The following is a 26273-nucleotide window of genomic DNA, read 5'->3' on the forward strand; positions in this document are numbered from 1 at the left end:
TGAAGAGAACAGATAAGTAACAGCCAAAGTCTTTCAAACTTTACACAGAAAAATAGATTGCATAAAAATGAGTTTTCTGTATCTTTTTTTTTTCCCCCACCCCCACGTTCCCAAAAGGAAATATGCAAAAAAATATTCTTAGAAAAAGAGTAGGAAACGTAGAAAAGGTAAAAAGATGATAACGTCTGAAACGTGGTTTTTAGATTTACAAAGGTTTTAAAGGCACGAGTTATCATAAAATAGACGGTTATTATATGCTCAGCATACAATGGAAGAAGTAGAAATATATCAATGAAATATTAGTCTAAAACTAAGTACCTAAACATTTTTTTTATTTATTTATTTTTTTTTTTAGTGGAGATTTTAGTTTCACAGCTTGATGGATGATATCTGGTCCCTAGAAGCCAAAAACAAACAAACAAAAAGATCAAAATCAAAGCAGAAGTTGATAATTCCTCATTAAATTACATCTTCCTATCAAGTAGTCCTGGTTCTGAAAGTGTACAACTATTCTGCAATGCCTTCAATCCAATGTTAACGCCTGAAAGCGGGTAGGCAGGAAAACATGGCGCTGTCTGCTGCCGGCCGCGTGAGCCTCTGAGTTTAGGGAGCAACTTCTGCAGCACCCCGCAGTGCTGTGCTGCTCGTGCTGCAGCTCCCTGCTCACAACCAGGTCTGTATGAGGCTGCAGCCTTTCAGCCTCCCTTGGTCGTTTCAATACGAAAAGAACCCGAAAAGCAAAGAGTATCTACAGACTCGTAACGCCGTTTTTATTGTGTCATCTCCACTATTTTTTTTTTTAACGCTCCCTTCCCACCCCATCTTTAAAAAATTATTTTAAAATTCTACTTTTTTGTGTTGTTTTTTTTTTCCTTGCACAAAATTACTTCATTAATTAAAAGACAAAATAATACAGAACATAAATACATATTTAACAGATTAAAAAAACAAAACGAAACAAAAATACACTTTAAGCTTCCAAAAGAAAAAGAAAAAAAAAAAACACAGAAAAAAAACCAAAAAACCCAACAAAAACCAAAACAAAAAAAAAATGTTAATTACAGCCAAACCTTGCTTAGAAGAACTCTCGACTACAAAACAAACACTTCAGACATGTAATTGGTTGGTCCCACCACACTCGCTTGTTCCCACAAGATTGTTAAGCAGAATCGCTGGGGTTTTGCTTTCCGTACGCCTTGGTCCGGGTGAGTTCTTGCCCTCAAGGTTGGTCCGTCTCCCACATTGCAACAGACCCTAAAAGTCTCCAACGTCTCTTCCTTCCCCCCCCCCCACCTCCATCCCCCCCTCGCCCCATTTTGCACTTGTCAGCTTCTACAATGAGCAAGTTCAGTCCTCACAGAGGAGTCGAACGGTTTCGTCCTTCATTTATTCAAAAGGAATCACCAGTCCTTTTCAGTATTTCTTTCTTTTTAACTCTTCTTCTTTTTTTCTTTTTTTTTTCCTTTTAAATTTTTATTAATTAAAGAAAAATAGAGCTCTGTTCTTATGGAGAGTTTCAAAGCAAGGGGACACCCAGTCACAACGAGCAGAGTTCCCAGCGGCTCAGGAGGCACTTGGGAAACGATCGCGGCACTCCACGTTCTTCCTCTTCATTCCTTCATTAGTGCATACGTCGGGGAAGCCCTTGAGGAGCTCCACGCATCCTTTTTAAGGCCTGGTCAGGGTTGTGTAGACTGGCTGGTCCCAGTTAGCGGTGGGGCTGTGGGCCGGTGGGATGGATAAGCCGTTGAGGATGGGCGTCGCGTAAGGACGCCGTGAGGAGTGGAAGTAGGGATACTGGTAGATGCTGGAGGGGTAACCAGGGTAGGGGTTGTAGTAGTTGGAGCTCTGCAGGTCCGTGTAGTCGCACTGGGAGCTGGAGAAGGAGGCGGCAGCTGTGGCGGTGGAGGCAGTGGTGGCACAAGCCTGGGTGCTGTAGGAGCCGTAGTCGGAGTGTGCAGGGGAGCCGTGGGACTGGTCGCTGTAGTGGCTGGGACTCAGCTGCTCTGTTTTAATATGTGGCCTTTGCTGGCCTGAATCAGCCGATGATGGTGATGCTGAGGCCGGGCTCTTGTGAGTCCACACCTGGCCAGCTCCGCCGGCGCCTGCTGCTGAGTGGGAGTAGGACGTACTGTAGGAACCAGCACTGGGGCCGTGGTCAGCTGGCATGGCAGTATGGCCATTGAGCGGCAGGTACTGGTCAAACTCATGCACATCAAAGGTCTCCATGTTGTTGATGACCTCGCTGCTCAGCTCTGAAATGTCCACGTTGCTGAAGTCGATGTTCTGGCGGCCACTCTCCACGAGGCGGCGGCCCTCGTGCTTCAGCTCCTGCTTGCTGCCATGGTGCAGGTCGGTTTTGGGGGTCGTGGGTGGCGTGGGCGGCCCGTGGGGCTGACCTGGGGACAAAGAGACAGGAAAGTTTTAAGGAGAGCAACAAAACATCTCTCAAGGAGACTGAGAACCACACATTTCTCCCCCTCCATGCTGCAAAAGGAGAAGGGGGAATTTTAAAATAGAGCCCCATGTTGGAGGTGGCTGATGTCCCCCTCCTTCTCCCAACCCCCCCACTATATTCTCAAATCAGGGTACAATGCTCACAAAACCAACAGTTCATAGTGGGGAAAGCAACCCAATGAGTGCAGCATCCCAACGGGGTCACCCTTACAGAAGGACCCCTCTACACAGATGGCCTGAGGCCAGCATGGCTCTCCCAGAGCAGAGAGGCTATTCCAGCCATGCGGGAAGGGGCCGAATCCCAGCCAGGCTGGGCAAGAGCGCAGACACGCCTGCAGCCGCAGGACGTTCGCAATCCTCCTGGAATCTATCAACACATAAGCCATGCCAATTCACAGCACTGCAAGAAACGGGGAGCTCTGGTGAGCACCACTCCCCCAATGCACCCTTCAGGTGACCAATGCATTACTAATCCGTATCCGCTCACAATTGATTTCCTCTCTAGACACAAAATCGGGATAATTTGTGCACTTTGGGCATTTCTAGTCGCATTTAGTAACTAAACGCATGGCCACGCTCACAACCTGATGCAAAACCTCAGCTCTTAGAGCAACGGCTCTGCTTTTGGATACCCCCCCAGTCCCACACTGCACAGGATCCAAGGGTGCAGACACACTTGTGCCCAGTGGCGGGTTTGAGTCGCAAAGCAACACCTCCACAGTGAGCAGTTCTCAGCCCCCCAGGACCTCTTACCTGCATGCTCGCCGTGGTGGTGGCCATCAGCCATGCCCCCCAGCCCACTGTCAGCCTTGTAGATCTGGGTGCCGGCGTGATGGCTGAGCTCAGCCCCAGAGTCGGAGTCGCTCTGTCCAGCTTTCACACTTTTCCTCCTCCGGGGCTGGTATTTATAATCCGGGTGATCCTTTTTGTGCTGGACTCGAAGCCGTTCTGCTTCTTCCACAAAGGGCCGCTTCTCATTTTCGCTTAACAAACTGGTTTGGGATTGATTTAAAAAAATAAGAAAAAGAAAAAAAAAAAAAGAGAGAAAAATCCAAAATTAATGCCTCTTTCGTAGAAGTTTTCAGTTTATTTTCCAACTCACATCCCCACTGCACTGACCAAAGGGTTCAATACAAATCTGCCGTAGCACCAAAAAAAAAAACCCAAAACCCTACTGCAAATATGTGTTAAACTTTCAGTTATCAAGGCAGAAAAAGAGCACATCCTTGCCAATATTGATAACCGGACAAAACATCCCCCCAATTCCCATTTAAAATGCCATTTTTCATCCCTTTGCCAAATATAATTCCCCACAGTCACCCTACAAATGCCACCCTGCAGCCACAACCCGCAGCGCTGCCCACGTCCAGCTTTGTGTGGGGTTCACAAAGAACTCCCAAAGGCAAAGCAATGGGATTCTTTCTCTTCAATCTTGCCCCAGCCCCAATCTTGCTTTGGGCATTGCTGAGGAGCCCGAGCTGGCAGCGGCAGTGCAGGTTTGGTGCAGCTGCAGCACACGACCCAGCAAGAAAAGTTTGCATCAGCGCTAATAGCGCTGCTGATAGCGGGGGAAGAAAGAAAGCAGAACGAAATCGGAGCTAAAAATCGGCTTGTTTGGTTTTACAGATTGTTAGGCAGCAAGCAAGCCGGCCAGAAAAACAGTAAGTGCGTTAGGAAAAGCCGTTTGTAAAAGAAGCAGTAAGAAAATAAGCAGCGTTTCTCGGGATGTAGGACGTGCTGGAAAAGACAGGAATGAGCGAGGACTGAGGAGACTGGAGTGCTCCCCCGAGAAGCCCTCGGCGGGCAAAGACGGACAGGGAAAAATAAGTTAAAGAAAGGAAAGTGGTTAAAGAGAAAAGGAAAAACCCGTATGATAGAAGTGGTGAGAGAGATGCGAAGCTGCGCGAACGGCAGCGGAGTCCCGGAACGTCCCCGGGCGGCACGGAGATGCGCGGTGCGGACTCACCGCCAGAGCTTGCCCAGCGTCTTGCTGAGCTCGGCGTTGTGCAGGTGCGGGTATTGGTCGGCCAGCTTCCTGCGGGCGGCCTGCGCCCACACCATGAAGGCGTTCATGGGCCGTTTGACGTGAGGTTTCGCTTTGAGCGACCCGTTGCCGCGTACGGGCATGGGCACCAGGCTCCAGTCGTAGCCCTTCAGCACCTGCGAGACGGCGTCGCGGATGCAAGCGGGGAAGCGCTCGTCCACCTCGGCCGCATCCACCTTAGCGCCCAGCGGGGCGGCACCGGGGGGACGCGGGGCGGGCGCGGGGGTGCAGCCCAGGCCCTCGGAACCGGCGGGGGACAGCGGGGAGTCGGAATCCGAGTCCACGTGGGACATGGAGCTGGTGGTGCCCGCTGGGCTGCACGGAGCCTCCAGCGCTTTGTCGTGTTCTTCGGTCATGTTGAGCATTTGGCGGCCGCGGGCGGGGCGGGATGGGGAAAAGGATGGGAAGGGGGGGAGGCGAGAAGGGGGCGCGGGGCTGAGCCGCCCCGAGCGGAGCGGCAGTGCCGTGCAGCCCTCTGCAGGCTCCCAAAAGGCGAGGAAAAAGGGAAAAAAAAAAAGAAAAAAAAAAAATTGAGCAGAATTCGATTTCAAGAAAAGGCAAAAAGGCACAAAGGTAGCAAAAAAATCAGCCCAAAAAAAAAAAAAAACAAATGCGATCAAACTCTCTCAGCAATCCCGGCGCCACGCACCGCTTCCAACATCCGCCGCCGCGCTCCACATCCAATGCGAAACGCGGCCCGCGGCAACGGGAGCCTTTAAGGCGCAGGAGTGAGGCCACGCCCCCAGCGCCGCTCCCGATTGGCGGAGAGGGCGGAGCTCATTTCCATACAGGGCGGTGCGTGCAGCGTGGGGCTGTGCCGCTCTCGCTCCGCATTCCCGCTTGGAGTCTCCGCTGCCGGACGGAGCTGCTCGGTGCTCCGTTCGGTTCTCCGCTCCTTTCGGTTCTCCGCTCCGTTCTCCTTGGCTGTAACGCTCCGAGGAGGTTCCGCTGTGCGGTACCGCTGGGGTTGATGTGGATTCCTGGCTGCGGGGCTGCGGTTAAGCCCCGGTTGTGCGCAAAGGTCCTTTTATGCGGGTAATGGGGTCTCGGTGCGGTTGGGGTGAGCTGAATTTTTGCTCCTTGCGTTGCTTTTTAGCTGTTCAGTCGGTGGTTACCAGGAGAGAAACGCGGTGCTCTGTGTGTCCCGAGCCGCCCGGTGCAGCCCCGCTCACCCAGCAGCCTCCGGGCCGAGTTCAGCCTAGAACTCATTGGGAGCATTTGATTCTAATTAGCCGCGGAATCCAGCCCTATAATTAGGGCTGGAAGAAAGCTGTGCCCCGAAATCTGGTTTTATTCCTTCCTCAGCTTCTCTTTTGCCCTGGAAAAACAGGGTCAAGTCTAAGATTTTACAGGGAAAAACGGTAATTGTGCTCAAACACTTGGAAATAGCAGCAATGTGTGGCTGTGAGCATCGTTTGTTTCCTGCACTGTATTCTCACCTTGAAATAAAGTGCAAGCTCTGAATTCACCATCTGAATACACCATCTGTATGTTAACCATGGTAGTGAGGGAATGTCTCTTCCAGCCCAAAGCTCCATGGGGCTGTGGGTTCAGCAGTGCTTATGGGGCTGGCAGTGCTGTGGGACACTCAGCAGAACTCTTTATGCCATCTGACAAGTGATGCCGGTCACTGTGGGGTCTTATGGCTCCTTACTGAGTTTGTTGCATGGTATTTGTGTGAGTCAGGTAAACTGTATTTCATTCATTGAATGAATGGTGGCTGAGTCAAAGAAATAGTCACTGCTTTCAGTCCCTGAGTGCGGTCAGCCTCTCATGGCAGTGGCTCCCAAGGAAGATCCCATTGTCATTGTAGGGTTGGAAGGGCTCTGTGGGGTGAGGAATGGCAACCAGAGCTGTGCTGCCCTTAGGCTCAGGTCATCCTGCAGCCCTGAGGGTTGTGAGATCAGTGATGCTGCATTTCTCTGCATTCACATCATGCTGTCCTGCCTGGCTCCCCAGTGCTGCCCCTGGGCAGTGAGATTCACCTCCTGGCCCACATTTAAAGGCAGATAGGAGAACATTGGGAGCCACTGCTTCTTATTCTTGGGATGGGTAGGGGAAGGGGAGAGCCAGGGATGGGCAGAACACGTTTGCTCACACCTGCTTTGGGGATCTTGCAGGTCCATATTTGGTGTGACAAAGAATCGAGGATGTTTGCTCAGGGATAGGCAAAGGATGGAGCTGCAGGATGGAGCTGCATGACGGGTCCTGCGGTGATTCCACATCATGTGTTGTTTTATCTGGGGCTTGGGAGGAGCACCGACATCAGAAAGGGAAGGGCACAAGGGACTGAAACAAGGGGCAGGTACAGCCACGCTGCAGTTCCACTTCTGTAGGAGAATGTGTGAGTGTGTTTCTTCCTTAGTGATTTTGTTTGCTTGGTTTGTGCCATATCCTGGTTGATATCCTTTGGCCTTTACCAGAAGAAAGGGGTTACTTCCTCAACTATGCCCGTTAGGCCAAGCCTCATGGGCCAAAGGAGAAACAGACTGCAGAGTCTGCTTTGGGGAGCAGTGAGGTTTGCATAATTCAGTGGAGGCTTAAATAGAATGCAGGTTTAGGGATGATTTGGGGTGGAACAGAGGGATAAATAAGCTGCTCTTGACAGGATGGGCACAGCAAGAGCCCATCAGGCACCTGCCAATATTGGCAGTGTTGCTTCATTTTTTGTGAAGTCTGACACTGATAAAGTTCCTGGCCAGCTCACACCAGCGTTGCTTGGGATCAAGCACTAAAACCCACATCTGTGTGCCTGGCTCCATCACACTGTCGCTTGTCTCTGGGAACCCTCAGAATCACTATGGGGTAGAGACACCCTGACCCTCAGTCCCATTTCCTTTCCAGCACATCTCCTGCTCCTGCATGGCAGTGTCCTGGCTGCAGGGCTGTCAGTGGACACCGGGAAAGGGTCATTTCATCTCAGCATCAAACAGAAGAGTCATATGAGAACACACGATGGGAAATGCTCTGCAGCACACGCTCCCTTGCTGGCTGGGGGGGGGGGGGAGGAGGAGATTTGCAGCCAAAAGTGGGCTTTGTGGCTTAATCTGATCGAGTGGTGAAGTTATCATTTTTCAAAATTGGCTACCTTTGAACCGCGAGCAGACTTTACATGGGAATTTCAAAGAGCAAATAGAAAGAGCCTTACAGGGAGAAGAAAATACAATCCCTAATCAGATAAGAGTAACCTATGCATCGTGTTAAAATAAGCCTCTGACATGTGCGGGATTAATGCTCTGCCCAGAGGATACGGCATTTCAGCGGCAGCTCAGAGGTTTCTGCAGAACAAAATTCAGTCGTTTTCAGTGCAGCTTCTGGTGTCTAACAGGGAGGAAAAGATCCGCAGCAGTTCTCAGTTAATTTCAAGTAAAACAGCAGCAGAAGAGCGGAAAAGCTTTGCTCTCAGGATGAACCATAGTACTGGGTCCTACAGCTTGTGCTTGCAAAAGCTCCAGCACAGACCGCAGTCTGCTCATACAAATCTAACACAGGGTTTACATCTCTCAGCTGCTTGCCTGATCACTTGTGGTCTGAAATTTGTCATCCATGCACACGAGCTGAGCCTTGCCGCTTTGGACAATTTGGAGATCTAAGGAGTCAGAGCCCTTTGGAGGATGAAAACGGACAGAAGTTTTTTGCATATTTTAATTACTATTCAGCCCCCAGCATTTATTTCCATCGCTCCCACCAGCACCAAGCTTAGCTGTGCACTCAAAATCCTCAGTGTCACCTGCACAGCAGGAGTGAAAAACGACTGTGTGCTCCCATCAGAGTTCCTGCGTTCCAGACACGGTGCTCCCACCGCAGCAAGAACAAGTCAGTATTGTTACAGCCTCATCCAGAGCCCATTATTAGAGACATTTCCACGAAGAGCTGGGGCTTGGGGCTTGCATCACAATGTTTGGAAGCAAACCTGCACCCTCTGCACAGCTGCTTGCTGAGAGCAGGGTGAAGAAAGAGGTGCTTAAATATTAGTTTAATATTAGTTTTGACTGCATTAATGGGGCTCTGAGCTCATGCACCCCTCCTTTTTCTGGACAGCTGCAGGATAAACGTAATGCAGGAACGTGTCTCCCTGCAGCTCCTTTCCAACACACCAACATTTACCTGGAGATATACAGAAACTCAGCACACCTGCACCAGGCAGGGCTGTTCTGACCTTCCCCTGCTGAAAAGGCACATGGAGAGGAGTGCAAGGGAATCCTGAGTCCTTTTCTAGGTTTCATCATGGCAGGAGATTCTTAATATCCCAGCGGAAGATGTGAACTCGTGGCTCACTTGGAGTTTTTGCCTTGCAGAGTCTTTGCTTTGCAGCTCTCACAGCCGCAGTGCTGGCAGCCAAAGACCCGGAGCTGAGAGTAATTACAAACCTCAACACATTTCTCTTTCGGTCTCAGAATCAACACCCCCCCTCTCCCCCAAAACTCGTTGTTATAGGCCCTGTACAAATACCATAGGAAAAAAGTAATTCTTCCCCCCCAAAATCCTTTTCAGTCCTGCTAACCCAGGAGTTAAGGATTGGATTTCCACGGGGAAGGATCAGAGATTTTAATGGAAAAAAATATAAGCGCTGGGGAAAAAAAAATGTTAAGTGAGAGAATGGAGCTCCCAAATTCTTCATGAGATCCCATCTCCCATTCAGCAGATGCAGCTGAATGCTCCGTGGGATTGCCCGTTACTGTATTATCTATAAGTGAATGTATGTTTTCTTTAGAGGAGTCCCCAAATGTTAATGCTTCTTTACAAAATAGTTATTTCTGCACGCATTCACTCGCTTGGTTTTATTTAAACCCAATTCCTGGCAGCCAGAGAAGGGGGGTTGGGGGGGAGCTGGGGGGAGGAAAGTCTGGACCTGAATGAACACAGAGTAATTTAGGGTGCCAGGGACAGCAGGGCTGAGGTGCTGATGGGGACAGCTGCTGGGTGCTGTGACAGTAAATGCTTGTTTCTCTGACACTTTTGCAGCTGTTTGGAACACAGCAAAATAGGGTCGGGCGGGGGGACGTGGCGGCTCGCATTTTGTTGAATGAAGATCAGCATCAATGATGCCTCTGCGCTGCCTGCAGGCCTGACATTTATGAATCGCTTTCCCTTTGAGACTCAGAGCCTGGCTCTTAAATATCTCGTTTGTGTTACTTGCTGGGTTCTTAACATTGTTTTCTTTTCTGATACTTTTGTTTGAGAAGAGGGAAAGCCAACAGAAATTACAACATGAAAATGAAAGCTGACAACAACAAAAAGTGAGCAGAAAACCAAACGCAGACGACAGTGCACACAAAGCTGGGCACCAACACGAGCCACGGAACAGAGGGAAGGTAATTCAGCATTCTAATCCACCATTTTATGGCACGTTTTCCTTTATGGCTCGATCCATCTTCCACTAGGGCTCAAGGAAGGCTCCTACGGGCCTTTTATGAGCGCTGGGTCAGTCTCTTAGAGTAACAACATGTTATGCAATGTAATATACTTAAAGCCTTGCAGCTCACATCATTGCAAGGCACCATTGGCATGCTGCTGTCCCAGCCCAGGCTGCAGAGCTCAGGGCAATCCCTCACCATGAAAACTGATAGAGTTCCACGTCCCCCTTCCCAGCTCCAGTTATTCCCTTGTTGCTCAATCTGTAGCCTAAGCTTTCCACTTTTCCTCAGCAATTTCCTCAGTTATCCACTTTGTTTCACAGACGTTGCCACTTCACGTGGAATTTGCTGTACAAGTTTCATGCAGACCCCACAAAGGAAACCATCAGCTCCCATCTCCTTATATCTATCTAGGCAAACCTCACGGCTAATCCGAAGGGAGAGCCAAACTGCAGTCCACCCGCAGCCCTTAACAAATAGCTTATTTTTCCTTGCCTATACAATGCACCATTATGTCAGGCTTGTGTTGTTTTTTTTTTCCCCTTCTAACAGAACAATGCAAGCAGCGGTGATGGGAAACCGGAAAAACAAAAGAGGCATTGATAAGGGATGGACGTACAGCCTGGGGGAGCTCTGAATGGTGTTACACCTGATAAGGGATACGCACAGAGCGCAGCACACAGCTCAGCAATGCGCTGCTTACTTGGATGGGATGAGCTTCTAAAACCAACTAAACAGCAGCCGGGGGCACTTTACTGAAATGCTTTTTGGTTAAAAACCATATCTATGGCTGAATATGGGGTCAAGCGTTTGATGGCTATAGTCATAGAGTCAGCCTGGACATGTGGCTCTTGGGGACACTGTCAGTGGGCACAGTAGGATGGGCTGGGGTTGGATTTGAGGATCGGAGATGGCTTTTCCTACTTTAATGAGTGATTTTTATGAGTTTTATGAGTGCTTCTAGGAACACAGCAACCCCACCACTCCCCAGGCAGCAGTGCCAGTGCCCGACCACTCTTTTTGAGGAGAAATTTATCCCCAAACCCATCATGAACTCCCTTGGTACTACTTAAGGCCATTTGCTTTCGTCCCATTGCAGTTACCTGGGAGAACAAGCTGTACCTCCCCACAACCCCCCCCAAATTTTGAAGGCGTGTGCCATAAGGTCTCCTCTAAGCCTCTTTTTCTGCACCATCCCCACATCCTTGCATTTATACACCTTTATTTCCTCGGGTTCGGAGCACACAACACGCATTTTTGCACCAAAACCGCTCCTTGACCCACAGCGCTCCGACTCGGTCACAACTGCGCCCTCCTTCCCGGGGACCCCCAGCGAAGCCCGGACGGCGGCTGCCCGCCTCAGCCGGTCGCTTTCCGCCCGCCGCCCTGCCCGGCCCGCGGGGGGCGGCCGCACGCATGCTCGCTGCGGGCCCCGACATGGCGGCGCCCAGCACGGCGCTGAGGCAGCGGCGGGCGGCGGCGAGCGGCAGCGGCGCCCCCGAGACTCCGGGGAAGGCAGAGGGCCCGGAGTCGGCGGGCGGCGGGGTCGGGCCGCTGCTGTCACCGGGTACCTTCTGGCTCACCCGCATCGTGCTGCTGCGCTCCGTAGCGCTGCTGTACCGTGAGTGTCCGGGCGCTGCCGCCGCGCCGCGTTCTCTCTCAAGGGAGCGGGTGGGGGACGGCCCGGCGCTGCGGGTAGCACGGCTCGCTGCCAGCAGGACCGCGGGAATTCCGGAGGGTTTTGGGGGCTGCGAGCTGCCGGGGGGCGGTGTGGAGGTCTGAGGACCCGTTGCTGTCCGCTGGGGCGGTGCGGTGCGGTGCTCACATCCAGTCGGGGCTCACATCCAGCCGGGGCTCAGCCCCCAACGGAGCGCTGGTTGTTCTTGGGGTGTCGGGATGCGGGCTTGTGTTCGAGGCCTGAGGGGTGAGTGAGGCATGTAGGATGCTGGGGGGAAATCCTTCGCTCAGAGGGCTGTGTGTGTCCCGTCACTGGAGCCGTGGATGGGCCCTGGGCAACCTGGTGATGCTGGGTTCAGCCAGCCCATGGCAAGGGTGGGACTGGCAGCTGTCAGGGCCTTTCCAACTCAGCCATGATGTGATTCCATGATGTGTTATGGAAGAGCTGCTTGTTTTCACTTCCACCTCTTGTGCCCAACTGTGGGACAAGGCCCCGATGCCCAGTACTGCTGGCTGGGTGGGCATGGGGTGGTTTGGGGGCTCCTCTCCAACTGAGGAAGGAGTGCCAACTCTGGCCATCCTCAAGATGTGTTGTGAAGCAGTGGTGCAAGAGGAGCTCCTCATCAGGTGCTGAAGAACTTAAAGCAAAGGAGCTTCCGCATGTAGGATCAGAGAAAGACCCCATCCTGGGTCCTGTGCAACCTACTGTAGGGCACTCTGCTTTAGCAGAGGGTTGGGCTGGATGGTCCCCAAAGATCCCTTCCAACCACAACGATTCTGTGATGTCCCCCTGAGGTCCAAGAGTTGCCATTCACTTGATATGGTGAAACCGGTTTCCGACTCAGCTGTACGCATTTGGCTCTTGTTTTGGCAAGTTCTACCGAGAGCTGTGCTCAGAGCCTGCTACCGCTCCACTGAAAAAATACTCGCAGTGAAACCTAAACTGACATGTAACACACTATGTTACAAATTCTAAACTTGCCCCAGATTTGTCCACAAAATCGTTAGGATTTGTAGGCTGCCAGCCTGCTTAGATTATTTTGCATCAAAACCATGCAGAAGTTGTAGTTTTGTATGGCTTTGACACGTGCTCTGTTTCTAGTTTGGTTTCAGCTCTCGGTGAAATGCGGGGTTATGACTCTTTCAGTCAAAATGAAAGCGATTCTGATATTCCCGTGTGTAAATCCAGACTGCTGAGTTTCCCCTTAGCTCAGTTTGCAGTTCCTTATGAAAAACTGATCGGCGTTCTCTGCTGTGTGTTCTGCAGAGCTTGCTGCTTTCAGATCCATGGATTTGGGGTTATAAATATATCACATCCCGGAACAAATGCTGCCCTGGTGTGTTGGGTAGGAAGGGAGCAGGCAAGAGGTGAAGAGCCAGGGGGTGGCAAGGAGCACGTTAGAGGGATGGGGTGTTCTGGTGAATGGGAGACCTCACCTGGGATAACTGGAGTGGTGAGAGGTGGGGAGCAAGCATTGGTTTCAGGGTAATGGGAGCTACAGCGTGGTAAAAAGGAGGGGGGAAATGTGAAAGCAAGAGAATGAAGATGAGATGGAAGGCTGCTGACTGAAAGCACAGCGAGCAAATAGAGGCAGAAGAACTGGGTTTCTTCTTTTTATGGAGGAGACAAGAGCAGGAATGCCTGGAGGTGGTGAGAGATGATCCCCTAATGCTTCCACAATGCAAAGTGTGGAGAGCCTTTAGAGAGGTGCTGTCAGAGGAAGAATTTCAGCTGCCAGAAGCAGAGGCTGGAAGGAACAGGGTAGGAGTCTGTCCTTTATGATGGGAGAGGTACAAGAAAAGAGAAGTTTAACTGTAAGTTATGCAACTTCTGTTTGTTTGCAGTCAGGTAACAGTGAGTTCTGCTGTTTGTCCTGGTTGAGTAACAGCCAGCTGACTCAAAGGCAGGTATATGGGCAGGTTTGAGACAGGTCTAATTCCAATTCTGGTTGTCCCCAGCGTTGTTGGGACACCAGCTCTGATTCTCAGTGTGGGGGAGATGCTGTGCAGCCTCCTGCTGGCAGGTTTGTGGGGCGGAAACTGATTGGTATGTCTGAGATGGAGAGCTCAACATCAGGCAGATTCCTCTGTCGGAGGCTGCAGAGCCGTGGCATGGCTGTGCTGGGATGCTCTCGAGGGAAGGTGGGTTGCCTTTTGATCTTTTCTGCAAGCCTGGCTTTAGAAACAGCAGAAAACAATTTGAAGCCCCTGTGCCAAGCACCTCTTCAAATCTCTCTTTTGAAGATGGAACCATTTACTCTTGACAGATTATTTTTTTCCCAGACGTGGCAATCCTGTGCACACCGAGACTCAGACTTGCTGAGGAAACGGCTGATGGCGTTGTGACAGTTTGACATTCCTCACTTGTGGGATGTTTTTTCCCCTTCTTTCATTTCACCTTTGTCGATGTAACCCTTTCATTCCTGCTGTGTTCAGGAACAAAACTTTTGGGGGACAGGGGAGAGTTTTGCAGTAAAATACTGGGGAAAGTGGTCACCCCTGTAACATGATTGCTGCTCCTGCTAATTAATGGAGCTCGTTATCCCTGCTGAGTGCAAAGGGAGGGGTGAGAGAGAGAAGGACCCCCTGGGATTAGTAGAGAGAAGCATGATTTGATGTGCCCAGCGATGTGGGGGTGACAGGTTCTCAACTCATCCTTGATGCTTCTGCCCTCCCTCCTCTTGGCTGCACAAGGACATTCTTGAGGCTGCTGGGTTGCCTGCTGCAAGCCCAGGGGATGCTTTCCCTTTAGATCTTCAGCTCTGGAAGGAGGACAGACCGGCAGAGCCAGGCAGGTGTAAAGTGTCCTTTGTGTGCTCCCTTTGGTTATAACAGCTCTTCTCTTCATTCTTTTTTACTTGGAGGGGGTTTCCAGAAGCATCCAGAGCCTGGGAAGTCCCTGGCAAGGAGTCTGCTTGGGAGGCAGGTTAGAGGTGGGAAGGTGGAAAGGATCTGATTTGTGGAGGCTGGTGAGTAAACCCACCTGCTGCTCACAGGGGTGGGAAGGAAGGGGAAGATGGTTCTGAGCTGAACGTGCTTGGAGGCTTGCTCTTTGCATTGGGGTAGGCCATTGGGGTTCTCGAGCCTGAGCACTAAAGTAAATAAAGCAACTGTCCGTGCAGTTCTGTTTTGAATAGTAGCCTACATTCTGTAGGTCCCGTGCTGTGCCATGCTGCCCAGTTCCCTCTCCTTGATTCTGTAGAGGCATCTTTATATGGCACTGGTGCTGCCCTCTCTGATTTCTGTTAACACCTATTTTCCACAGCTAATTGCAGTCAGTATTTCATGGGGCAGAGGCTTGGAGAAGTGCAGTTTTGACTTCTGAAGTCTTTTCATTGTGTTGTTGTGCTTCATTTTTTCTAAGTCATTTTAAGTGCCCCTTTTTCTTTTGGATGATTACCATCATCAGATTCCAGATGTAGAAGTTCCAAGTAATTAGATACCACCCTTCCCAATTTCAGCCATGCTTTGTGGAGTGCTTTGAAAAAAGGAAAAAGAAGAAAAGCTAGTATGTAAATGCAGTTTATCTTCCTTCTCCTCATGTATTGTTTAACAGCAGTATTTTCTTTCCCCAGAGCCAGGGCTACAGGAGGTTTGTGCTTCTTCTTCCCAGCTCTGAAATCCAAAGCCTTCTTGGGGGCTTTGGGCTTCCTGTGGGCTCTTGGCTCTCCCCGGTGTCCTTCCTCCCCTCTCTGCCATCTCCTTTGCTTTCCCCTTCTCTTCCCTCAGTTATTTTTAAAGGCTCCCAGTAGCTTTCAAACTGCCTCCTCAGGATTGTGGTACACCTTCTGATGCTTTTTCTCCCTGTAAGGTTTTATTTTGGTCTGGTGCTTGTTAACAAGGCTGCACGGCGAAGGCAGTGTGTTCGTGCTGTATCTGCTAGCGAGCTCTGTGCCCCTCGTTTAACTCTGCTCAGAGGGACCAGGTGAGAGAAGTGCATTTGGTACTGAGCAAAGCGCTTGCACTGTAGGAAGGTGAATGGACAGCAAGCAGTGATAACTGGAGAGAAATGAGAGCAAGAAGTGGGAAGGAGCGAGCCTGCCTCCCAGAACAGCAGAGATGAGCTGTTCTGGAGCGGATGCATCTTTTCAGAGCTGGAGGCCGTGCTGCTGCCTGCATAGCATTGAACAACGAGGGACCGGTGAGGGAACTTCTTAGCAGTGCCACAGCCTTTTGTGTTTGCTTTTAGGTTATTTCAAACCAAGAGACAATGGAGAGAGAGGCACTTAGAAAGTCCCCACGTACAACCACCCCAAAGTCTTTGCTTTGCTGCTAATGGCAGTGGAACAAAAAAGTGTTGAGAATGGGCTGGCTGTGTTTGCTTGTGGCTGTGGAATGAAAAAGGGCTGCTCGATTTCATTATGGCTCTTTGCTTATTGCTAGGGGTTCTTGCTTTTGTATTACAGGACATTGTTGGGGGATTTATCAGTTGAAAACTAATAGTAATTAGGAAACCATGAAAGTTCTGCTCCATTTTCTTGTCAGCAGTACAAGCTCCATTTGCCAGCATAGGGCTTTTTTTGAATGCCTCGTTGGGTCAAAGGTGCACTTGATATATGGCTCCAGGCAGGCTTTTCTTGTGTGTGCAAAAGGTAGCTTGGTTTTCATGCAAAACTCAGTGCTTTTGGTTCATTTCTTCTTGTGGTTTGGGCTTGAAGTAAAAGTTGAGACTTCTTCTAATACGGGGGGGAGGAGAGAAAGCCACACGACCGGAAAGTCTTAGGTTTCACATCTTTAAATCTTTACAGAGCATGAAGAATGGGATTCTCTCATTCTCCTACCATGACAGGCTGGGCCTGGACTGGAGGAAAGGAGCTGAGGTGACAGGGCAATGTGGATAGACCAAATCATTTCAGATGGGTGATTCCTGTGTTGCATGCTCCAGTTGTGTTTATTGGTAGCATGTGGGTTTGAACAAGGAACGCCTTCATGTGGGGGAGAGAGAGGAGCATGGGAGGGCAAGGAGAAGGTGGAGGGGGAGTTAATGGAAAAGTACAGTCAGGCACCTTCTGAGGTGAGGATAAGTAGTGAAGGTCTATTAGCAGCTGGTGACAATTTACATGCATTACTTATGTAAAGATCAGCTGGCAGCAGGTAGAGGAGCGTGCTCCCATGTGAGCTGTCAGAGACTCCTGAGTGGGAGGGAGCATGGGAGTCGCTGAAGCAGAGGGTTCTCTGATCTGCAAAGAAGCGAGGCAGAGTGCTTTGGGGGAAAGAAGGGATGGGCATGGGATGAAGATGCCCAAATCCAGGCAGTGTTGTTCGGGGTGTGGGGAAGTCCATGCAGCGAGCAGCTGCAACATGGGTGGGAAAGATGATGGAGCTTTATTCTGGCTTTGGAGAATGTGGGATGTATTCAGCTGTGCTAGGAGCCTGCAGGAGACAGCCCTGCTTTGGGAGCCCTCCCAGAGCCTTGTGTCATTCCCAGCAGTGGTGTGGGGAAGGATGGCTGTGTCAGGGCAGCAGTTAACCTTGCCCCTGTGCCCTGGCCATGCAGCAGGTGTGCCAGCAAGAGCCCCAGGTGGAAGCAAACTCCCTTGACCATATTTACCTGGAGGGAGGGGGAGGATGGGGAGTGGAAAACCCCCAAACACAAGGCCAAAGGGAAGAGGCTTCAGAATAGGGGCTAAGGAAGAGGAACAAAAGCACGGGCTCTGGGGGCAAAAGGGACTTTTTGTCTGAGTAAGCCAGAATCAAAGGGCTGTTGCCAATGGGATTTTGCTGTGAAGTCACTACGTGCAAAATGTCATCAGTACAGCAAATAATTGGTGTTCTGAGGGGAAGCCACTTTCGAGCCCAGTCTGTGCAGCCTTTAGATGTGCAGTTCACGCCAACCTATAATGCAGTCTTGTCTGCTTTCAGACTGTGCAGTATTTTGTACATACAGTGCGTACTTTGAATGCTATAGTTTGTTTTTCCTAAATTACCCTTTCCTTGTTTATCTTGCATACTGCACAGGGGTCTAATTTAGGTTTTGCTTTTTAAACTGCTTAGCAGTTCTGGGTTGGGGCAGCAGTTCCTGGAGCATTTGATGGTGTGGAGTTTGTGATGTAGCTGGTCTTAATTATTCATTTGTTTTTAACTCAAAATGGAAGATAGGGTCTTTTGAGGCTCAAAAGCATTATGTTCCCCCTGGTTTGGTGTGATGGCCTCTCTGGTTATGCAGTAATCAGGAAGAAGTGCTGGTAGAAAAAATGAGTGCTCCGACATATAAAATATGTGCTTTGTTGTCCTGAACTAATTCTTTCATGTTGCAGGCTTTTTGTTGTTGTTGTTGTCAGTAAGAGAGTAAAATATCCTGTGAGTCTGTATCCACTTGTGTGCCCCTTCTAAAAGATGGGCAGGAGATGCAACCAATGATACCCCAGCATGATTGCATTCACACCTGGATTCAGGACCTGTTGGTATCAGTGGGGACCTTCCCAGGGACCTCAGGGGTGTTGGGTCGTGTTGTAGTGGGGGTTTAAAATGTGGACGAAATACACGCTGTGTGCAGAGAGATGGGTTGACTGACCTGGAGACCGTGCTCTGTGTCTGGGGGGGGAGGGGACACACACGTTTGTCTTTTCTCCCTTGGGTTTCAAGTCTGACTTTGGGAAATGGGGATCCAGGCCTGAACTTGGGATACAGTTTCACACAACATTTCCGTCAGCGTTCCCATAGAGAGCAACCGGATGAGCACCCAAATCCTTGTTTGCAGAGTGCCAGTATTCAGATAAGGAAGGAAATGGATTTGATCATTAACGGAAGGGGGGGGTGGGGGGTTGGGGAAGGGAATGACACACAACCCACTGGCATTTTGCAAGACCTCAGATGTTGCTGTGTGTGACGTGGCTGCTGTTTGGATAGTGTTTGTGACAAGGCTGAGTGAGCTGCTGGGACCAAAACGCGTGGAGCTTAATCAGGAAATGTTGGCCTTCATTTTTATATATTATAATATATGCATATATATATTATTTTTCTGAGAAATGGAGACGACTGCATTTGTGAACTGCAAATTGGTGACTGGAGGAGATTCCTAAAACATGAGATAATCCCTAGAAGCTGACCAGCTTTCTTCTGTAGAACATCAAATTCTAGGTCTACAATCTGTAATTAAATTGCTTGCGTGCTGTTAAAAAAAGCATCTGGCTGTTCTAAGATTGTCCAGTGTGAGAGTGTAGATACCAAACACGGGAGAGCTGCAGCAACTTGTAAAATAATAAAAAGTAGCAATTTAGGGGATGGGAAAATATTAAGTCTTTGTATTTCCAGCCAACTGGATCCAGAAGGTCAGCCCGTATCGTAACTGCTATCTTCTGCAGTTGCAATGCTTAACTGTGACGCTGCTGGATGAATGATGATGTGTTTTGGTCTCGTTAACAGTATTGTGAAATATGAAGTGTGTTCAGTGTGAGGACAAATTCCAGTGCTTGATAGGTGCACGGATAAACATTTCTTCATAAAAATGGGTTGCCCGCTGAAATCAAAATGTAACACTGCAGATAAAATCTGCTTCTGCCATGGGCTGTGTGTGCTGGACAGGGCACACGGAGTAAATCAGCACAGCCAGCATGCATGGTGGAGCTGTGACACTGCAGTGTGTTTGGTGAAACTGAAATAAAAGGGGTCAGAAGGTTCAGCTGCCTCTTTGCTGCTCCAGAGGAACTGAGTGCGTTCTTCTGGCAGCTTAAATTGTGCTCCCCAGTCAGTATCTGAGCTGAGGGCTTCCTGGTGTATCCCGTACAAACGCTGTTTTGTGGAAAGTTAATTCCATCTGAAAGTCTTGAGATTAATGCATTACTTTCTCTCTGCATCTGCAATGCAATTAAGCTGTTTTCCTCATCTGCATTAGGAGATGAATAGCATATGTGAGCAACCGGGGGTCACGCTGAGTCCAGCAGTTGGGCTGAGCCTCCTGTTTGTTGGTGGGTCAGGTCGCTTGGCTGCAAACAGCTTTTCCCAAACTGCATTACTGAGTTTGCCTGGAGCTAATGGCACATCCCATGCAGCACTTGGGGAGAGCATTATCTCAAAACAGATGCTGTGCCATTTCCTGGTGTGAAGCCTAGATGGAATTCCTCTGCCTTTTACATCATGGTAAATAGAAGTGGCTGTGTTGTGTTTGAGACGAGATGAGGACACGTGAACAAATTCCTTCCCAAGATGTGGATATACTTCTGTAGATCTGATTTCTAATACTGCTTTTTTTTTCTCCTTGTTTTCTCTAGTTGTGGCTTTCCTGGTAGCGTACCATCAGAACAAGCAGCTGATAGGAGAAAAGGGACTGCTCCCATGTAAACTATACCTGCAGAATGTCAAAAAGTATTTCAAAGGGAAGATAAACCTGGATGCCCTCAGCTATGCCCCGACAATCATCTGGTTTCTGGACTGGTCAGATATGGACAGCATCTTGGACTATATCTCCATGCTTGGTCTGGTGATTTCAGCTTTTGTATTGATAACTGGATGTGCAAACATGATTCTCATGGCTGTCCTGTGGATCCTCTACCTCTCATTGGTCAATGTTGGACAGATCTGGTAGGTTGACAATCTCTCTGCTTTGCTTTTCTCTGTAATTCCTTGCTCTTTATTATACCCATTAACTTTCTATTACTATTTGAGGTTAGTTATCTGCTAAGGAATGATGTATGCATGCGAGCGAAGGAAGACATTGAGCAGAAATGAATTATGGGCTTGTTCCTGTTCACTTTCACCTAGAAAATCAGTTCTGATTGCCACTGTTCTCTGTGAGAGAAGTGGCTGTGCAAAATGCCATGCCGCGTGTTGCCTTTTGCAAGGGAATTCCCTTGAGATGGTTTATCAACGTTCAGTTTTATCCAAAGAGCTGGATCAAAATAAGTATACAAGACTGGTGGGAAGGAAGAAGGAAAGAAGAATGAGCGCACGTTGCCTAGCTGCAGAGAAGAGCTGTGGTGCAGATTTTGGTTTATAGGAAAGCATGCCCCAGCCAGGGGAAGCATTTCAGCTGGTCTTCATGGTGTTTTTCTTATGGCCTTAGAATTGCTGGTTAAAATAGTGGGGTCTTAGGAAACCAAGCTTCATTAGTTCAGCTCTTCAAGTACCTGCACCTCTGCCAGAGCAGAGGCAATAGGCAAACTTGGAGTAGCTGAAAGGCCCTGCCATGAAAAGTGCCTAAACTGGTGGATGTGATCCAGCTGTGTCACTGGGCTGTTCTGGCTCCACAGCATGTGACTGGACACCCTCATTATAGATGGGATCGATGAATTTAATGTTAGGGATTTGTATGTGGTTGAGCAGCCCGGCGTCTTTTCCCATCCCATTCATTCCTATCCTACTCCCAATGGTATGTAAGTGGGTGAACGATAACAGCTTCAGTTTTCTGAAAAGCTCTATTTTCTGAGCTCTTAACTCAGCGTGAACTTCAGACTGTGAAAGGAAGCCGCAATTGGAAAAATAGTTTGGAGACAGTTTTCTGTTGCCTGTTTCCAAGTTGCTCCAAAATTGCTTGCCTATTTTTCTAGATGCCCAGTAGGGTGAGGATTCGAGCATCATCCTGTTTGTTTCTACAGATAAAAGATTCTGGGTGGGACAAATACCTATCTATTGCCAATGTTATTCAAGTTGCAAGGTGTGCAGCTGGAAGGTGAACCTGTAGTGCTGTAGGTGGCTGAAGGTTTGATTTTTGCCCTTCAGGAGCAGGCTAGCTAAGAACTTAGCTTTCTAAGTGCCACAAAGTGTTTTGGAGCACGCAGTGTACTGGTGTCGTGGCTGTAAGCAGTGGTGTAACGTCATTATGATTTTAATTAAAACAAACACTCTGGTCGGGGTGTGTTCTCAGCCTCCTGTTGGGCAGGCATGTTCTGCATTGCCCTTCTGCTCCCTGTGGCTTTCCCTGCTGGAGGCAGAAGTGTGGACCTTGTCTGTGCAGGAGCTGGAGGGCTGGCAGTCCTGCAGAACTCCCAGGGCTTGGCCAAAAGCAATCCAGTTATGCCTGTTCAAGTGGCCATTCTGTTGTCTTCCAAGCCTGTGCAGTAAAGAGCAGGGGGATGAGGGGAGCCTCTTTCCTGGGGAGCTGAACCACCAGTAACCAGCAGACCGTGTCCAAATGCCTCTTCCTGGGGGGTTTCAAAGCTCACCACCCAGCTTTAGGTCTCATTGCAGCTCTGAAGACAATGGGTTGACCAACAGGAATGCAAGAGAGCCCAGAGTTTGCATTCTGTGGACGCTGTGGTTGAAAGGAATTGCCTGTTGATTTTTGAGATAAGGCTTTTTTATTATTTTTGTTGTTGTTTGCCTCATTCCCTACTTCAGATTTGGAATTTAAAAGTGACAATGTCATGAGGGGGTTACTCCTGGTATCCAGTAATAATGTAGTGTGGGAAGGGGCCAGGTTCTTCTGGAGGGAAGGGGGGGGAAGGGAAGTGCTGCCCCAGTTTCTCTTAGTGGTGGCATTGAATGTATTAAACAGGAAATTAGGTTCATGTAAAGGAGTGGGAGAAAGGAATCAAAGCAACCCAGCAGTACAGTCTATTCTTTTGTGGTTACAGTTTTTCATTAGATCCTCTGAAATGGGTCACTGGGTGATGTAAACCACATCAGTGTTGTGCATATAGTGTGACATTCAGTTCCCTGGAGAAGAGGTGCTGGCAGCTGGGTGCTTACAGTGCAAGTGAAGGTGGGGAGAGGGAAAGGGGTGGGTTAAGTCTGTCCTTGGCACCCTGCAGAGGGTTTGGTGACACTTGGTGTTTATGGGCAGTACCTGGAGTCTCACGGGCTCTGGAGTTGTGGGTAACAGTGATTACCGTGGTAATAAAGTAGTACGTCAATGTTTGGATGGTATTATGTGGCCTGTTAACTTTGTCTTACAGATTTGGACAGGTTGACCTTCATCCCTGAAGGTGTTCCAGTGCCATGCAGATGTGGCACTGAGGGTGATGTTGGACTTGGGATCTTAGAGATATTTCCAGCCTCAGTGATCTGTAGTCTGTTGAAGGCCACAGCGGCTTCTTGAAGAAGGGGAAGGGATAAAATTGCCAGAATTTCCTGGTAGCAATTATGAAACAGCTCAGTGAAAGTGTCTGAAATGAGGAAGAAGCTCCTCTCATGGCCCCATTATTGCACAGTTGGTCATAGTGCTGCTCTGCAGGTGTGAGTGCTGCAAGCCGGCACTGCTGGGCACGGGTTGCAGGCTGCTCCTGTCCAGCAAACACTGGGAAAGCAGTTCAAGGAGATACGGGGGGACAGGGAGAAAGAGTTCTCTTTAGGCCAGTGAGGAACAATTTATTCTTTTTATCGCCTTTTTTTTTTTTTTCTGTTTTAATTTTAAATGTTTCTATTTGTTTTGGGCTGGAGGCTCCAGATGCCGGGCGCTGCTGAAGGAGGGAGTCTTTCAACTGCTGCCCAGCTGGCTTGGGCTCAGAGTCAGGGGAAGCTTTAGAAGAGCAAACCGTCCCCTTTGGAAGGCCGAGCACGTCGCCTGCCTCCTGGTGCTGCTGCCTCTGAGCTGGGGGGAATAAAGCCTACTGCAACTGCACTGCAAGGGGCCAGCTCAGGCCTTTGGGTGTGTTATAACACCTATTGATTTAAAAAACAAACAAAAAAAGCCAACCGACCAAAAAAAAAAAAGAAAAAAAATAAGATAAAAAATCAAGATTTAAGGTCCAGGAGGAGAAAGATGCCTGCCTGGATGGTGGGGGAGGTTTGTTGTTGGCTGTGGGAAATGAGGTGTCTGGGGGGAGAATGTGGCTCCTTGTGTCCCATCACGGGGGGTCACATCTTTGGACACAGTGGCAGGGTCAGGTCCAGTTGCAGGAGGATGGAGCTGCTCCTCTGGATGGTGCCTGGTACTTTCAGTTGCAGGATGGGTTGTAGAAACTAATGTGTGTGCAGGGAAGGAAGCTGCTCCTGCAACAGGTTGATGTGAGATGTTTGTGATAGATTTCCCATGATAAGGATTACTTTGGAAACCTGAAAATGCTGAGAACTGGAGCCAAGACTCTGTCCTGGCCCTAAACCCTTGATTTGGCCAGTTCACAATTGTCTCCACCAAAGCACAGGTGAGTTGTATGAATTAAGATGTACTTTGTGCTCAAAACTAGGGCAACTTTCAGAGAAAAGCATGTGAATTTTGTTACCTGTGAAATGCAGAACCAGGATTGCCAGATCATAAAGTGAAGTGCACAGGGGAAGCTTTTGTAGTTCCAAGCACTCTGTTCCCAAGCCAGCTGTGATATTCAGAGTCTTTTCAGACTAAACCTGGACATGTTCTCTGTCTGTGTAATGGTGCCACACATGCATCACAAGCTCAGTATGTCTGTTTCAAGATCCTGGATTTATTTCTCCCTCTCTGCTATTCTGAACTTTTGCTTTTGAGGTAGGAAGTGGCTATCAGGATTTCTAAACACTAAAATAGCACAAAAGAACGTCTGTAGTCTGACCCACAGGTTGAATGAAATGCTTGACCACTGCATTCTTGCAGCTGTTGCAGACTATTCCTTATTTCAGTACAGCATTACAGCAGTAAAAAGTGCTCCCCGTTTAGCAATAATAGAAACTATTCAGTGAATCTAGAGATTCCTGCGCATGTTTTTATGGGAGCCTCTCGTACTTCAGTTTGCATTTTGTTCTCTGCTAGTCTTGCTTGTCTGGGTTGAGTCCCTGGAAGAACGATAGAGCTCTGTAGGCCCACCCTGAATGGCTTTGCCTTTCTCTGTTCCCTCCCTCCTTAATGTGAATGTAATGGATTGTAGTAGATACGAACAGGAATGGGAAAAGCTGTCCCTTCTGAAAAGCCACAAGTGCGTGTTGCAGGTGACCTCACAAAACCTCCGTCTGTGGTTTTTGTTCCCTATGCTGCTGCAGCCTCTGCCTGCAGGGATGGGCTCTGCAGAACAGGTCCTTTGTCAGGATGGGCTCTCGGGGAGAGGTGTTCTAGCAGAAGTTGAATCATTTTTGTACCAGAATAACTAATGCACTTCCAAAGTGAATTCATAATTCTGGAACAAAATCACTTTTATCCCACACTAAGGTGTCTCCCGAGAGCTATTACATTTTCTTATATAAACAAACTCTTAAACTACTCTGCCACTGATCTCCTGTTTCTTCTTCTGTTGTTTCCTCTGCAAACCACCCCCCCCCAGCTGACATTCAGTAGTCAACTGAAAACCCTTTCCTTTCCCATTGGCATTGCCTTGCTTCATTGCACAAGACACTGTCCACTGTTAGAGTGCGTTACAGTGCAGTGTGTAAGGCACTTGATACAAAAGCTAGAATTGTGGGGTTTTAAATCCTATTACCTTTTTTTCCTTTCATAACTGAGATTCTGGTAGAGCCACAGGGGCTCGAGGGAATGTGTTAAACAAGCCAATAAATAACATGTTGTAGCTTGAGGTGGCTAACAGTGTTCTTTTCAGTGCCATCTTCCCTTGTGGAATATGTTAGTGGAGGTACTGCTAACAGATATCTAGGATAAATTAATGCTATACAAACTCCTTTGATTTTTTTGCTGTGGTGAAAATGAATCTGAGCAGTGCTTGGCCACTGTGCAAAGCCAGAGCGTGGTGGTGATCAGCTGGAGCTGTGTGCAGGTGCCCTTTGAAGCCTGTGTGCTATGCTGGGTTCTGAGAAGCTGCAGATGCTTCACTGCTTTCCTGGAGCACAGAGAGGACAGGCATCTTTTAGGCCCCACATGCATGTTTTTCTTCATGTTTAGCTGACAGAGCATAACGCTAATAGCTTTTGTCTTCTAATGTTAAATGCTTAATGAAGGGACAGGTATACTGCAGGTCAGGAGAGCGCGTAGGTGAGGCGTGTAATTTAATTGCAATTAAATTACCATCCTCGGAAGCTCACTTACAATAGAGGAAGAAGGAAGACTTGTACGTCATGGAGGGTTTTGTGTTTTATAGGTCTCATTAAAAACCACTTGACCTACACATAGGACTTTAATCACAGTCTTCTGTCTGCGAGCAGATGATCTGGTGAATGGTTCAGGTTGAACTCCATTAAATGCTGGGGGGCTGATGCTGCTCAGGGCTGTGGTGTTCCCTCTCCAGGAGGGCTTTCATACCATCAGATGGACTTCTCCTTTTCTTTCCTCTCATATTCTATAGCTTATATTTCCTTAAATAATCTAAAGCACTTATGTTTTTGTCTAGCAACACCCTATCCAGTACAAGTTAGAAAGAGGTTTCTTATTCCAGTGTGTCAATCAACCGTAGTGTGAATTATGGACTGGATTTAGCAAACTTTGTTTGCCTTTTTAATTGTGCTGGTTTGTGACCCTTGCGATGAGGGCACAGTGCTTGCAGGGATGGTTGTTTTATGAGAAGAAGGGACTAGGTGTTCAGAATTCAGATGGAGAATCATCCTCTGAGCGCCTGGCAAACCAGAGCCACCTCGTGTGGATGGAGGTACGTGCACAGACTTGGTGCATTTGGGCTGATACATATTCAACAGCATGAGTAGTTCACTAACGCTTCCTTGGCTACCCCTGAGCAAGCAAGTGCTGAAGATTCACAAGGTGTGCCAGCAGGGACCGGGACTTTGTGTGTCCTGGGTGTCACTGATGTGCCTGATTCAGCTGGGGAGTTTGCTGAAGCCTCTCCTATAGGCAGCGATGGATGTGTTGGGCTTAACTGTGTGACTGTGGTCTCTCTCCTGCTTTATCTGCCTGTCTGGAAATAATACGAGGCTTGTACTGAGGGTCTAAGGCTTAATTAACATCAGATTTTAAACTTTGAAATGCAGATAGTAATTAATATTGGTGCCTGAAT

The 26273-nt window shown here is 48.8% G+C and overlaps 2 protein-coding genes and 1 long non-coding RNA gene across 6 annotated transcripts in view; 2 read left to right on the forward strand and 1 right to left on the reverse strand.

Moving 5' to 3' along the window:
- Nucleotides 1–1443: 1443 nt before the first annotated feature.
- On the reverse strand, nucleotides 1444–5188 carry SOX8 (SRY-box transcription factor 8). Its single transcript, XM_072349469.1, has 3 exons — nucleotides 4424–5188; nucleotides 3211–3449; nucleotides 1444–2399 (listed from the first exon to the last, which is right to left on the reverse strand). Exons 1-3 carry the CDS (start codon nucleotides 4864–4866, stop codon nucleotides 1669–1671), a joined length of 1413 nt encoding a protein of 470 aa, XP_072205570.1. The 5' UTR covers nucleotides 4867–5188; the 3' UTR covers nucleotides 1444–1668.
- A 164-nt stretch (nucleotides 5189–5352) lies between these two features.
- On the forward strand, nucleotides 5353–10600 carry LOC140258811 (uncharacterized). Its single transcript, XR_011905296.1, has 3 exons — nucleotides 5353–5522; nucleotides 9688–9816; nucleotides 10411–10600. It is a non-coding gene; the product is annotated as an uncharacterized lncRNA (long non-coding RNA).
- A 674-nt stretch (nucleotides 10601–11274) lies between these two features.
- Nucleotides 11275–26273, forward strand: part of LMF1 (lipase maturation factor 1) — a 175225-nt gene continuing 160226 nt past the window's right edge. For 2 of the 4 annotated variants that reach the window (XM_072349078.1, XM_072349077.1), the window contains exons 1-2: nucleotides 11337–11479; nucleotides 19746–20055. In XM_072349078.1, the coding sequence (XP_072205179.1) occupies nucleotides 20040–20055 (16 nt within the window). In that variant the 5' untranslated portion in view covers nucleotides 11337–11479; nucleotides 19746–20039. Of the gene's footprint in view, nucleotides 11480–19745; nucleotides 20060–26273 lie in introns of all 4 variants that reach the window. The other 2 variants (XM_072349084.1, XM_072349081.1) reach the window with 2 other exon arrangements.

This window comes from Excalfactoria chinensis, chromosome 14 (genome assembly GCF_039878825.1).
Source record: "Excalfactoria chinensis isolate bCotChi1 chromosome 14, bCotChi1.hap2, whole genome shotgun sequence".
Classification (NCBI taxonomy): domain Eukaryota; kingdom Metazoa; phylum Chordata; class Aves; order Galliformes; family Phasianidae; genus Excalfactoria; species Excalfactoria chinensis.

Coding starts and splice junctions, on each gene's coding strand:
- SOX8 (XM_072349469.1), bottom strand. CDS start 4,866: ATGCTCAACATGACCGAAGAACACGACAAAGCGCTGGAGGCTCCGTGC. Junction 3,450..4,423: donor ACGCTGGGCAAGCTCTGGCG/GTGAGTCCGCAC, acceptor ATCCCAAACCAG/TTTGTTAAGCGAAAATGAGA. Junction 2,400..3,210: donor CCACCACGGCGAGCATGCAG/GTAAGAGGTCCT, acceptor CTTTGTCCCCAG/GTCAGCCCCACGGGCCGCCC.